This window comes from Vicia villosa, linkage group LG4 (genome assembly GCF_029867415.1).
Source record: "Vicia villosa cultivar HV-30 ecotype Madison, WI linkage group LG4, Vvil1.0, whole genome shotgun sequence".
Classification (NCBI taxonomy): domain Eukaryota; kingdom Viridiplantae; phylum Streptophyta; class Magnoliopsida; order Fabales; family Fabaceae; genus Vicia; species Vicia villosa.
The window spans coordinates 9,843,036-9,857,346 of record NC_081183.1 but is presented as its reverse complement, the minus strand read 5'-3'; the positions used below and the strand labels follow the sequence as shown (position 1 = coordinate 9,857,346).

Below are 14,311 nucleotides of genomic sequence, written 5' to 3'. Positions count from 1 at the left end.
GATTTTAGTGTGCTAAACTACATAAAAGTCACGAATTTCGTTAAACTTGCAAATTTTAATATTTTGGAAGATTTTCGTGTGCTATATTATAGAAAAGTCACGAACTTCGTTAAAGTTAGTTACATCGGTATTTCGGATGGTTTTCGTGAGCTATACTACATAATAGTCACGAAGTTTGTTAAACTATCAAAATTCGAGCTTTATGAAGATTTTCGTGTGCTATACTACATAAAAGTCAAGAAGTTCGTTAAACTTATAAATTTTAATATCTGGAAGATTTGTGTGTGCTATACAACGTCAAAGTCACGAAGTTTGTTAAACTTGCATACATTGGTATTTTGGAAGATTTGCGTGTGCTATATGACATAAAAGTCACGAAGTTCGTTAAACTCACAAATTTTAATATTCTTGAAGATTTTCATGTGCTCTACTACATAAAAGTCACGAAGTTTGCTAAACTTACAAATTTTGGTCTTTTGGAAGATTTTCGTGTGCAATTCTACATAAAAGTCAAGAAGTTGTTAAACTTACAAATTTTAATATTTTGGAAGATTTTCATGTGCTATACTACATAAAAGTCACAAAGTTCATTAAACTTGGTTACAGTGGTATTTTGGAAGATTTTCGTGTGCTATACTACATAAAAGTCACGAAGTTCGTTAAACTTGCAAATTTTAATATTTTAGATTATTTTTGTGTGCTATACTACATAAAAGTCAAGAAGTTCGTTAAACTTGCAATTTTTAATGTTTTGGAAGATTTTCGTGTGCTATGATACATAAAAGTCACGAACTTCGTTAAACTTGCAAATATTGATATTATGGATGATTTTCACTTACTAAACTACATAAAAGTCACGAAGTTCGTTAAACTTGCAAATTTTAATATTTTGGAAGATTTTATGTGCTATACTACATAAAAGTCACGAAGTTCATTAAACTTGGTTATAGTGGTTTTTTGGAAGATTTTCGTGAGCTATACTACATAAAAGTCACGAAGTTCGTTAAACTTGCAGGTTTTAATATTTTGAAAGATTTTCGGGTGCTATTCTACATAAAAGTCACGAAGTTCGTTAAACTTGCAAATTTTAATATTTTGGATGATTTTTGTGTGCTATACTACATAAAAGTCACGAAGTTTGTTAAACTTATAAATTTTAATATTTTGGAAGATTTTCGTGTGCTATACAACATAAAAGTTAGGATGTTTGTTAAACTTGTAAATTTTAATATTTTGGAAGATTTTTGTGTGCTATACTACATTAAAGTCCCAATGTTCGTTAACCTTTCATACATTGGTATTTTGGTCTTTTGGTAGATTTTTGTGTGCTATACTACATAAAAGTCACGAAGTTCGTTAAACTGGCAAATTTTAATATTTTTAAAATTTTTCCTGTGTATACTACATAAAAGTCACATAGTTTGTTAAAGTTAGTTACATCGGTATTTCGGAAGGTTTTTGTGAGCTATACTACATAATAGTCACGAATAAACTTGCAAAATTCGAGCTTTTGGAAGATTTTCGTGTGCTATACCACATAAAAGTCAAGAAGTTCGTTAAGCTTAAAAATTTTATATTTTGGTAGATTTTCGTGTGCTATACTACATCAAAGTCACGAAGTTTGTTAAACTTGCATACATTGGTATTTTGGAAGATTTGCGTGTGCTATATGACATAAAAGTCACGAAGTTCGTTAAACTAACAAATTTTAATATTCTTGAAGATTTTCATGTGCTCTACTACATAAAAGTCACGAAGTTTGCTAAACTTACAAATTTTGGTCTTTTGGAAGATTTTCGTGTGCAATTCTACATAAAAGTCAAGAAGTTCGTTAAACTTACAAATTTTAATATTTTGGAAGATTTTCATGTGCTATACTACATAAAAGTCACAAAGTTCATTAAACTTGGTTACAGTGGTATTTTGGAAGATTTTCGTGTGCTATAGTACATCAAAGTCACGAAGTTCGTTAAACTTGCAAATTTTAATATTTTAGATTATTTTTGTGTGCTATACTACATAAAAGTCAAGAAGTTCGTTAAACTTGCAATTTTTAATGTTTTGGAAGATTTTCGTGTGCTATGATACATAAAAGTCACGAACTTCGTTAAACTTGCAAATATTGATATTATGGATGATTTTCACTTACTAAACTACATAAAAGTCACGAAGTTCGTTAAACTTGCAAATTTTAATATTTTGGATGATTTTTGTGTGCTATACTACATAAAAGTCTCGAAGTTTGTTAAACTTATAAATTTTAATATTTTGGAAGATTTTCGTGTGCTATACAACATAAAAGTTAGGATGTTTGTTAAACTTGTAAATTTTAATATTTAGGAAGATTTTTGTGTGCTATACTACATTAAAGTCCCAAAGTTCGTTAACCTTTCATACATTGGTATTTTGGTCTTTTGGTAGATTTTCGTGTGCTATACTACATAAAAGTCACGAAGTTCGTTAAACTGGCAAATTTTAATATTTTTAAAATTTTTCGTGTGCTATACTACATAAAAGTCACATAGTTTGTTAAAGTTAGTTACATCGGTATTTCAGAAGGTTTTTGTGAGCTATACTACATAATAGTCACGAAGTTTGTTAAACTTGCAAAATTCGAGCTTTTGGAAGATTTTCGTGTGCTATACCACATAAAAGTCAAGAAGTTCGTTAAGCTTAAAAATTTTATATTTTGGAAGGTTTTCGTGTGCTATACTACATCAAAGTCACGAAGTTTGTTAAACTTGCATACATTGGTATTTTGGAAGATTTGCGTGTGCTATATGACATAAAAGTCACGAAGTTCGTTAAACTAACAAATTTTAATATTCTTGAAGATTTTCATGTGCTCTACTACATAAAAGTCACAAAGTTGGCTAAACTTACAAATTTTGGTCTTTTGGAAGATTTTCGTGTGCAATTCTACATAAAAGTCAAGAAGTTCGTTAAACTTACAAATTTTAATATTTTGGAAGATTTTCATGTGCTATACTACATAAAAGTCACAAAGTTCATTAAACTTGGTTACAGTGGTATTTTGGAAGATTTTCGTGTGCTATAGTACATCAAAGTCACGAAGTTCGTTAAACTTGCAAATTTTAATATTTTAGATTATTTTTGTGTGCTATACTACATAAAAGTCAAGAAGTTCGTTAAACTTGCAATTTTTAATGTTTTGGAAGATTTTTGTGTGCTATGATACATAAAAGTCACGAACTTCGTTAAACTTGCAAATATTGATATTATGGATAATTTTCACTTACTAAACTACATAAAAGTCACGAAGTTCGTTAAACTTGCAAATTTTAATATTTTGGAAGATTTTATGTGCTATACTACATAAAAGTCACGAAGTTCATTAAACTTGGTTATAGTGGTTTTTTGGAAGATTTTCGTGTTCTATACTACATAAAAGTCACGAAGTTCGTTAAACTTGCAAATTTTGGTCTTCTGGAAGATTTTCTTGTGCTATACTACATAAAAGTCACGAAGTTCGTTAAACTTATAAACTTGCAAATTTTAATATTTTGGAATACTTTTGTGTGCTATACTAAATTAAATTCCCAAAGTTCGTTAACATTGCATACATTGGTATTTTTGTCTTTTGGTAGATTTTCGTGTGCTATACTACATAAAAGTCACGAAGTTCGTTAAACTTGCAAATTTTAATATTTTGGATGATTTTCGTGTGCTATACAACATAAAAGTCACAAAGTTTGTTAAACTTGGTTACGGTGGAAATTTGGAAGATTTTCATTTGTTATACTACATAAAAGTCACGAGGTTTGTTAAACTTGCAAATTTTAATATTTTAGAAAATTTTCGTGTGCTATACTACATAAAAGTCACGAAGTTCGTTAAACCTACAAATTTTAATATTTTTGAAGCTTTTCGTGTGCAATACTACATATAAGTCACGAAGTTTGTTAAACTTATAAATTTTAATATTTTGGAAGATTTTCGTGTGCTATACTACGTCAAAGTCAAGAAGTTTGTTAAACTTGCATACATTGGTATTTTGGAAGATTTGCGTGTGCTATATGACATAAAAGTCACGAAGTTCGTTAAACTAACAAATTTTAATATTCTTGAAGATTTTCATGAGCTCTACTACATAAAAGTCACGAAGTTTGTTAAACTTACAAATTTTGATCTTTTGGAAGATTTTCGTGTGCAATTCTACATAAAAGTCAAGAAGTTCGTTAAACTTACAAATTTTAATATTTTGGAAGATTTTCATGTGCTATACTACATAAAAGTCACAAGGTTCATTAAATTTGGTTACAGTGGTATTTTGGAAGATTTTCGTGTGCTATACTACATAAAAGTCACGAAGTTCGTTAAACTAGCAAATTTTAATATTTTAGATTATTTTTGTGTGCTATACTACATAAAAGTCAAGAAGTTCGTTAAACTTGCAATTTTTAATGTTTTGGAAGATTTTCGTGTGCTATAATACATAAAAGTAACGAACTTCGTTAAACTTGCAAATATTGATATTATGGATGATTTTCACTTACTATACTACATAAAAGTTACGAAGTTCGTTAAACTTGCAAATTGTAATATTTTGGAAGATTTTATGTGCTATACTACATAAAAGTCACGAAGTTCATTAAACTTGGTTATAGTGGTTTTTTGGAAGATTTTCGTGTGCTATACTACATAAAAGTCACGATATTTTGGAAGATTTTGGTGTGCTATATTACATAAAAGTCATTAAGTTCATTAAACTTCGTTACAGTGGTATTTTCACTACAGAAAAAAGGCCTCCTACCACGCCCAGAAAACCGAGGCTTTATGCAAAATAACCGTGGCGTAACGCTGAGGCCACGGTTTGGCCATGGAAATCCAACTGTGGAGTATACGGCCGTGGCCAAAAGTATAGTCCACGGTTTTTTGGTACAAACCACGCCTTTTTCACAACCGTGGCTTTTTTAGGCCACGATTTAGGTAGCTTGATTAAGGCCGCAGTTTGTATTTGCCATGATTTAAAAACTGTGGCTATATGGTAAAGCCACGGTTTCATTTTAACGTTTACGACACAGTATTAGTTCAAGATTTAGCCACGGTTTGGTTATGACCACCTATTTAAAACCGTTGTTATATGTTATGCATTCTAAATCATTTATCTTGCCACGGTTTATTTCTGTATCATTACATAAATATGTCATTTTATATATATTTATATATATTTAAATATATATAAATATATTTATATATATATATATATATTTATATATATTTCTATATATATATATATATATATATATATATATATATATATATATATATTTATATATATATATATTTATATATATTTATATATATTTAAATATATATAAATATATATTTATATATATATTTATATATATTTATTTATATATATATATATATAAATATATATATATATATATATATATATATATATTTATTTATTTTTATATATATATATATATATATATATATATATATATAAATATATATATATATATATATATATATATAAATAAATTTATATATATATATATATATATATATATATATATATATATATATATATATATATATATGTATAAATATATCTATCAATATAAAATTAACAATAAAATTAACATTAAGGTCAAAAGTATGTTTTTTTGTAGTGCCACTAATAATAGTTGGATACTTAAGTTTTGATGTCATCCCAAATTCAAAATTCAAAACAACCATATTAAACATAAGTTTGGCTCAAAAAAGAGTCATCCCAAAATAACCAAAAAAAGTTCTAATAACTGGCTAGCTAGATAACATAAAACAACTATTCTTCTTGATCTTCTCCTTGCTCTTCTTCCACATCTTCTTCAACATCTTCATGATCAGCACAAACTTCTTCCACATCTTCATGATCATCACAAGCTTCTTCCATATCTTCATCACAATCTGATTCCTCTCCACCCTACAATAAACATAACATCATTCAACATTCATAAGTGTACTAACCAATAAACATGCATAACACCAATGATGATACAAATCTGCTACTGAAGTAACATGTGTTTGAAACAAGCAAATCAATGTTAGTAGCATTCAAACAACTTGTACCAACCAATTAACACTATAAGCTACAACAGTAAAACAGTAATAGGGCCACATAGTACAAACCAATGATGATACTTCAAAACTTCAGTTTAATTGGCACCAGAAAATGAATTACATCAATGTTACTAGCATTCACAAAATTTGTACCAACCAATAACACTATAACAAGATGCTTAAAATCTGTAAAACCAATAACACTATAACAAAATTTGTACAACAGTAAAACTATAACAAGATGTGATCCCTGCATAATAAAACCAATAACACTATAACAAAATTTGTACAACAGTAAATCTGTAAAACCTATATAATTAACTAATATAATCAGTTTTTCACTATTCGAGTAAACACTTAATGTGATCCCATCACTTGTTCATCCATGATAACCATACAATTTCAGAAATTCAATGATAATTCAGTTTCTTAATGTGATCCCTGCACTTGTTCATCCATGATAACCATACAATTTCAGAAATTCAGTGATAATTCAGTTTCTTAATGTGATCCCTGCACTTGTTCATCCATGATCCCTGCACTTAATGTGCCCTATACAGTTTCTAACTAATTCTTGATAATTCAGTTTCTAATTCAGTGCCCTATACACTTGATAATTCAGCGCCCTATACAGTTTCTAATTCTTGATAATTCAGTTTCGAATTCAGTGCCCTATTCAGTGCCCTATTAAGTGCCCTATACAGTTTCTAATACAGTTTCTAATTTCAGAAAACACTTGATAATTCAGTGCCCTATACAGTGCCATATGCTGCAATTTTGTAGTTTAGAGTATACCTGTTCGCAATGCGGAATATGAGTTGATGCAGACGAATGTGGATCAGCAGGAGCAGCAGTAGAACTAATGGAACAGCCCATAGCACTTGCCATCAAATTAGAGATCTCCTCGTCGCTCATTTGTGGGTTTTGTTGCTTCATCATTGTCTTAAATAGCGCCTTCATACCATCCATCTCCCTCTTCATGCCAGCCACTTCATCATTATGCTGCCTTTTAATAACCAGAATTTCTTCTTTTCTTTTAAGCATGGTAGGTGTTATTGTTCTTCCATAGCAACGAACTCGTCTAGATTTTTCTTTCCCAAACAAGGAGTTAAATGTCTCAGATTCAGTTGAATTCTGAACTGATTCTTGAAGCTTAGACTAATTAAAAAATATTCACATTAGAAAAATAAATGATTAAAGGCAAATGTTGATTAAAGGCATAATCTGCCTGGCTTACAATTACACTTGAAGTTTCCTCATCCAGCTGTTTTCCTTTTCGACTTTGTCGAGTCTCAATGAACATCTCTGCCTGGCTAACTTCCTTTCCATCCTCTTTCTTAACACGCTACATTGGTTGATAATAAACACATCAAAATATGAATCAATCAACCAATACATAATTGTAAATTGAAGGATGTATAAACACCCTACCAGTTTTGCACGAATCCTCGCAAAGTTTGTTGGGCCCATCCGATGCATATACTTTTGCTTAGCTCTGTTCACAGCATTGATTTTGCTAATTTTCTACATTCAGAAACAACAAAATTAGGGACAGCAAATGTTAAATTACAGAATTAAATATTAGGGACAACATTGATCAATTGCTAATTGTTATCTTACTTGGATGTTATTGTTCTTCCAATAGGATATCAATTGCTTGAAATGAACTTCAGGTACGGTCTGGGGACGATGCTTCAATCTTTCACTCATAGTAGTGTACTTTAAAAAACAACTCTTTTTGAGATCTTTCTTGAAACGCCTCCAAGCATCATTTATGCGAGAGAAAACCGCTCTACTTCCATTTTCAGGGATAATGATTTTATCCTACATTAAAAAAGGTAATTAGTGACAAGTAAATAAGGAACACAACTTATATTTAGATTCACACAGTGACAAATTCCCACTTACAGTGACAAATTCCCAAATGCGGTTCTTGTTTGCTTTCTTCAAAGCTTTGAAGTTAGTATAAACTAAGGGACACAAGTCTGAATTCCTTGCGACAGTGCCAAGGAAACAACTCAAATCTGTCACGGTTCGATCATTGGGTCCAATAGGTTCTCCATCATCATCTAAGACCACCTCTTCACGATCCGCACTCTTTCTAGCATGGATTTTCAAACATTTAGTTGGTCCACGTGTCCTTTTCTTACTTGCCCCTGTGTTAGATAAAATATAATTAGCATGGGATATAAATTTGAATGAAACAATAATAAAGAATAATGCATGACACGAAGCTTAATTAGTACGTACCTTCAGTTTATTTACTTCCATTTTGCTGAGTGTTTTCTTCTTCACCCATTATATTTTCTTCTTCCTCAAGATTCTCACATTCATCTTCTTCACTATTTTCCCCATTTTCTTTGAGGAATTCTTCAACTGATGTCGATTTACACATTGGGCTTCGTTTTGTCTTCTTCAAACCACTTCCTTGCTCTGTCCCGGAATTTCCATCAACTTCTACCATTGCCCTTTTCATACGATTCTGGTTTGACCTTGAATCAGCAGTGTCAACCACCAGTTTCTCCTTAGTTTGCTGCTTTGCACTTGAAGGATTCTGCTTTGCACTTGAAGGACGTTGTTGATTCGCACTTGAAGGATGTTTCTGATTCGCACTTGAAGCTTGTTGCTTAGCACTTGAAACTTTTTGCTTAGCACTTGAAACTTGTTGTTTAGCACTTGAAACTTGTTTCTGAGCACTTCCTTGTTGCTGCTTTGCACTTGAAGGAATCTGCTTATCATTTCCTTGTTGCTGCCTGGTCCTTGAATCAACAATTTCAGGCCGTGTTTTTTTAGTAAGTTGCTGCCTGGTCCTTGAAGCAATTTCAGGCCCTGTTTTGGGAATCACTTGCTGCCTGGTTGAATCAGTACATTCAGCCCCTACTTTTCTGGGAGTTGTCTGCCTTGTCCTCATTTTGGTTGGATAAAACACATTGGCCAAACTATCAATCTTTGAAGCAGCAGTTTCAAACTTAGATAAGTTGAAAAGTTCCCTAGATGTAGGCACAAAAGGAGGTCAGATGCCTACTTTACTAGGTCCTTCACGGTTATTATTATTTACCATCTCGCATTTGATATCATACTTCTTAGCCAATTCATCACTGGATCTAAATAGAGGCAACCGAAAATTGGTGGTACCTTGTTCACCCTTTTGTGCGGCAGCCGTCTTCTTTTGCAAGTTTGAAACCTTCTTCATTTTCTGTTAACATGGAAAATATTAAAAGAAACAAAGTTTAACCAATCAGCACTAATTTGCAATATTCAAACGGTTAACAATAAATCACTAATCATTAGATCTATGACTAACTCAAAACAAATAAGATTCAGAACATAGTGGATTTACAAAAACAGAAATGAAATAGATTCAACACATAGTGGATTCAACACATAGTGGATTTACAAAAACAGAAATGAAATAGATTCAACACATAGTGGATTCAACACATAGTGGATTTACAAAAACAGAAATGAAATAGATTCAACACATAATGGATTCCACACATAGTGGATTTACAAAAACAGAAATGAAATAGATTCAACACATACAATCAGTTACATCAGAAATTCTAATGATATTGTCATTCTCCTAATGAATACAGCTCATAAAACCAATACATGAAAAGTTCAAATGGAAAATAAAAAAGAAATGTATTTGTTCAATGCCATATCCAATCAGTTACACCAGAAATGAAATAGATTGACATTAGTCCATGAAATCAAATAGGGTATCATCATAATCAAAATCCTCTCCATCACTTTCAGCTTCATTCATTTCATGAGGTGTTTCAGCTATTGTTCAGGTATGTCTTCCCTAACCCAATTTAATTCACCATCACCATCACTATTTTCTCCACTTTCAGCTTGTAAGTTTGACGGGTCAGCAATGTTAAAGAAATCTCGTGGAACTGTTTGCAGAGCATAATGCCGGTTTGGATCAAAAGGGTCTTGGACATAGTAACATTGATGAACTTGAGAAGGTAGCACAAATGGATCATTCTGATAAATTTTCTTATTGAAACGCACACAAGTAAGTCCGTATTTGTCTTTTTCAACCTCAAACCAATCGCACTTAAATAAAACAAAGTTGAAATTTCCATAGTAGTATAACTCAATTATATCAACAATGGCTCCATAATATGTGATGGGTTCTGTCCTAGGATTTCCATCCTTGGAGCTAGCGAAACTTGAAGTTAGTGAAACTAAAGTTACGCCAGAATTTTGAGTTTTGCGATTTGTATCTCGTTTCCTAGTATGGAACCTATATCCATTAATGACGTAACCTGGATACCTCTTTGCAACAAAATTAGGACCTCTAGAAAGTTTTTCAAGTTGTAATGGCACATCATAATTCTGGGCACGAGTTTTAAACCATTCACTAAATTCTTTACTTTGACTTTTGGCCTTGGTCCACTTCCTTTTGTTAGTGTTTGAATTAACACTTTGATCATGCTCACTACAAAAGTCAACAAATTATATGTTAACATATCTCTAATCTTAGGATTAGTAGATAAATACATAGGAGGAAAAATAGTTATTGTACTACCTGATGTAAATTTGAACTTCATTGCAATTGAATAAGATGTATCGATGGGCATCATCCTTTGATTTCACATCAAGATGAAAGGGTTCACCTGCCCCCCCTAAAGGACGACCGGTAGTTGTAAAGTAATCATCTGGATCTGTTTCAAGTGAACCGGTAACATCATAATTCCGACTCTTCCTATTCAACCTTGTATCTACATTGCTATGCAAATACCTTGAGCAAAATGTTATAGCTTCTTCAGCCAGATACCCCTCGGCAATAGAACCTTCAGGATAAGCTCTATTGCGGACATAGTTATTAAGTTTACACAAGTGTCTTTCGGTGGGATACATCCATCGAAATTGAACAGGACCACCCAATCTAACTTCATTTACCAGGTGAATAGGCAAGTGAACCATTATGTCAAAGAAACTTGGAGGAAATATCATCTCCAACTGACAAAGTATCTCTACAATCTCATCCTCTAGGTAATCTAAATCTTCCACTTGTATAAATTTCTGACATAGAGAGCGGAAAAAGGAACCAAGACGAATTAGTGGGGTTGCCACCTCCTTCGGCATTGTGCTTCTTACTGCAATTTGCAACAAATAGTGTAACATGAAATGCGCATCATGGCTCTTGTAACCAGATATTTTTTTGTCACCAACTTGTACACATTTTGAAATATTTGATGCAGTCCCATCTGGTAACTTGGCAGCCTTTATAACTCCACAAAAAATTGACTTCTCGTGCGGAGTCATTGAGAAACATGCTTTCGCAAACTCTGAACGTCCTCCACCAATCTCCCTTGGATGAAGTCTTTCTCTAATTCCCATTTCTTGCAAATCATAACGGGCTTTAATATGATCTTTTGTCTTCCCCAGGATGTCCAAAAGAGTTCCAACAATACTATCAAATATGTTTTTTTCAATGTGCATTACATCTAAATTATGGCGCAATGTATTTTGAGCCCAGTAAGGCAACTCAAAAAAAATTGACCTCTTCTTCCACGGGCCATCAACTTTCTTCTTTTTCTTCTTCCCAAATTCATTATTGAAATCTTTTAAGAGTTCAAGAATTTCTGCCCCGTTTAACATGGATGGTGCAGTCCTATGTTCTTCTTCTCCGTTAAATGATTTGACATCGTCTCTCCAAGAATGAGTTCTTGGTAAAAAGGTACGGTGGTCCATATAACACATCTTATGACTGTGTTTGAGGTATAACGAATTGGTGTTAGATTTACAACAGGCACACGCCAATTTTCCTTTGGTGCTCCATCCCGACAACATAGCATAAGCAGGGTAGTCACTAATTGTCCACAGAAGAGCTGCACGCATTTGAAAAGTTTGATTCATTGAAGAATCATATGTCTCTATGCCGGATTCCCATAACTCCTTTAGCTCCTCTATCAGTGGTTGGAGGTAAACATCGATATCGTTTCCTGGAGATTTTGGTCCAGGAATCAACAATGACAACATTGTATATTCAGGTTTCATGGACAGCCAAGGTGGTGTGTTGTATACCATCATCAAGACAGGCCATGTACTATGAGATAAGCTCATGGTCCTAAATGGATTAAACCCATCACTCGTTAAGCCAAGTCTTACATTGCGGGACTCACTAGAAAAATCTGGATGGAGCTCATCAAAGTCCTTCCACGCTTTACCATCAGCAGGATGCCTCAATTTTGCATCCTTTGAGCGCTCTTCTTCATGCCATCTCATTGACTCAGCTATCTTTGAACACATGAACAACCTTTGTAGTCTAGGAATCAACGGAAAGTGCCTCAAAACTTTTGCAGGAACTCTACAGTCATTTTTTGGTTGCTCAGACTCGCATCCTTCAGTTGCAGCATTTTGTTTCCACCGTGAAGCTTCACAAATAGTGCAAGAATTGTCCTTTTCATGCTCCTTCCAAAATAGCATGCAATCGTTTGGGCATGCATCTATCTTCTTATAATCAAAGCCTAAACCACTTATCATGTCTTTTGTCTTGTAAAATGATTCCGGTATGTTCAAATCAGGCATTGCTTCTTTCAATAATTCTAATAGGGCAGTGAATGACGTATTGCTCCAACCGTGGAGACATTTCAACAAGTAGAGTCGAATCGTGAATGATAACGAAGAGAAGTCTTTGCATCCAAGGTACAGTTCTTGTTCCGCCTCTTTAATCAAATTGTAAAACGTTCTAGCCTCGTCATTGGGACCTTCATGAACTCCGTGTGCTTCTGCCCTATCTCCATATATGTCATGCAATAAGCCAGGAATGTCATCATGTGATCCCTCTTGATCTTCCATCCCATCACCAATTTCCATAGACCTTTGTAGTTTCTCCCCATGGTGCAACCAAACGTCATAACCGTCTAGAAAACCTTTGGCTATTAGGTGATCCCTAATAATATCCCTTGTTTTCCAATATATATTTTTACACTTAGCACAAGGGCATAGAAGTTCACCTCCTTGAGGTCTTCCATTAGTGAAGGCAAAGTCTAAAAATCGAGTAACACCGTTGATGTACTCTTGACTAAACCACGGTAATTTAGTCCACTCTTTGTCCATCACTTGATAATCTATATATTTGAAACACAACACATAACACATTCAAAACACATAACACATTCAAAACTGAATTCATACAAAAAAATGCACTGACAGTACCAAAACATGTGCCGAGCAACCAAAAAATGACAGGGACAGAATTATTGTATATAAATGGAATTAAACTACACAAGCCAGGGACAGAATCTTTGCAATAATTATTGTATATACATTATATACCTAACATACAACTAATTAGGTAAGAAAAGCACTAACATGATTACTGATTTATAAAATTAATTTTTAGACGGCAACGACATTATATAATCATATACATATAAATCAAAACATTCCATGAGATATACTACCACGTATTAAAATTTATGTGGTGAAGCCTAAAAGAACACAAATTGTTACCTTAAAACAGAGAAATGGAGTCACACACAAATAAAATGGAGTTGTCGCTTTCCTTCGTCTCCTTTGAGGGAATTGAGCTGCATCAATAACAAAAAGGAATCAATAACCACACTGCAGCTATGCTACGCAACTTAATAATACACAAAATTAGATTTATAAAATTCATAACAGAGTCACACAAATTCATAACAGATTTATAAAATCAATAGCCCTGTGTTTGAAACAAACAAATGATGCCTTTTAAGTAATCTTCAGTAGCAGTTACACACAAACTCAATCTGCAGTCAAAAGCGATATCATGACTGAGAATACCTGGTCTCAAATACCAGAAGGAGGATTTCATGTTTTTTATAATATTTTCTTTCTCTTTCTGCTACATTCACTAAATATGCATAAGAAACTTCCACAGCTTCATGATTTGTAGTTTACATACTGATAGAAACTTAAAGTATGTAAACTGAATGGCCACTTAAGAGCGCAAGAAGTGTACATACAATAGCACAGACTATATATATCAGATACCGAAACTTAAAGTAGACATTTCAATAATTGAACTGTTCTACGCCAAAGAAAAACAACAACTAATTACAACATAAGCGACACTTCCTTACGAGATGCACGAACATTAATAGGACCCAATATAAGTTGATGCAAGAAAATTTATGAAAACAAACTACTAAGTAGTAGTATGAACAGCAACCACAATAGTAGTGGCACATCAGTTCATCAAATCAAGTCATTAAATCATACAATAATTTTTAACATT

At 32.7% G+C, this 14,311-nt stretch overlaps 1 protein-coding gene across 1 annotated transcript; it reads right to left on the bottom strand.

Annotated features, from left to right (window-relative positions):
* Positions 1-5,797: 5,797 nt before the first annotated feature.
* On the bottom strand, positions 5,798-7,403 carry LOC131596758 (uncharacterized). Its single transcript, XM_058869501.1, has 5 exons — positions 7,310-7,403; positions 6,868-7,230; positions 6,705-6,779; positions 6,194-6,322; positions 5,798-5,935 (listed from the first exon to the last, which is right to left on the bottom strand). Exons 1-5 carry the CDS (start codon positions 7,373-7,375, stop codon positions 5,798-5,800), a joined length of 771 nt encoding a protein of 256 aa, XP_058725484.1. The 5' UTR covers positions 7,376-7,403.
* Positions 7,404-14,311: the final 6,908 nt, after the last annotated feature.

Bases quoted from the DNA above. Each gene is read 5' to 3' on its own strand.
- LOC131596758 (XM_058869501.1), bottom strand. From the start codon at position 7,375: ATGTTCATTGAGACTCGACAAAGTCGAAAAGGAAAACAGCTGGATGAG. The intron at 7,231-7,309 runs GTAAGCCAGGCA...TTTTTTAATTAG, and splicing joins AGGAAACTTCAAGTGTAATT to TCTAAGCTTCAAGAATCAGT. The intron at 6,780-6,867 runs GTATACTCTAAA...AAACTGTATTAG, and splicing joins ATATTCCGCATTGCGAACAG to AAACTGTATAGGGCACTTAA.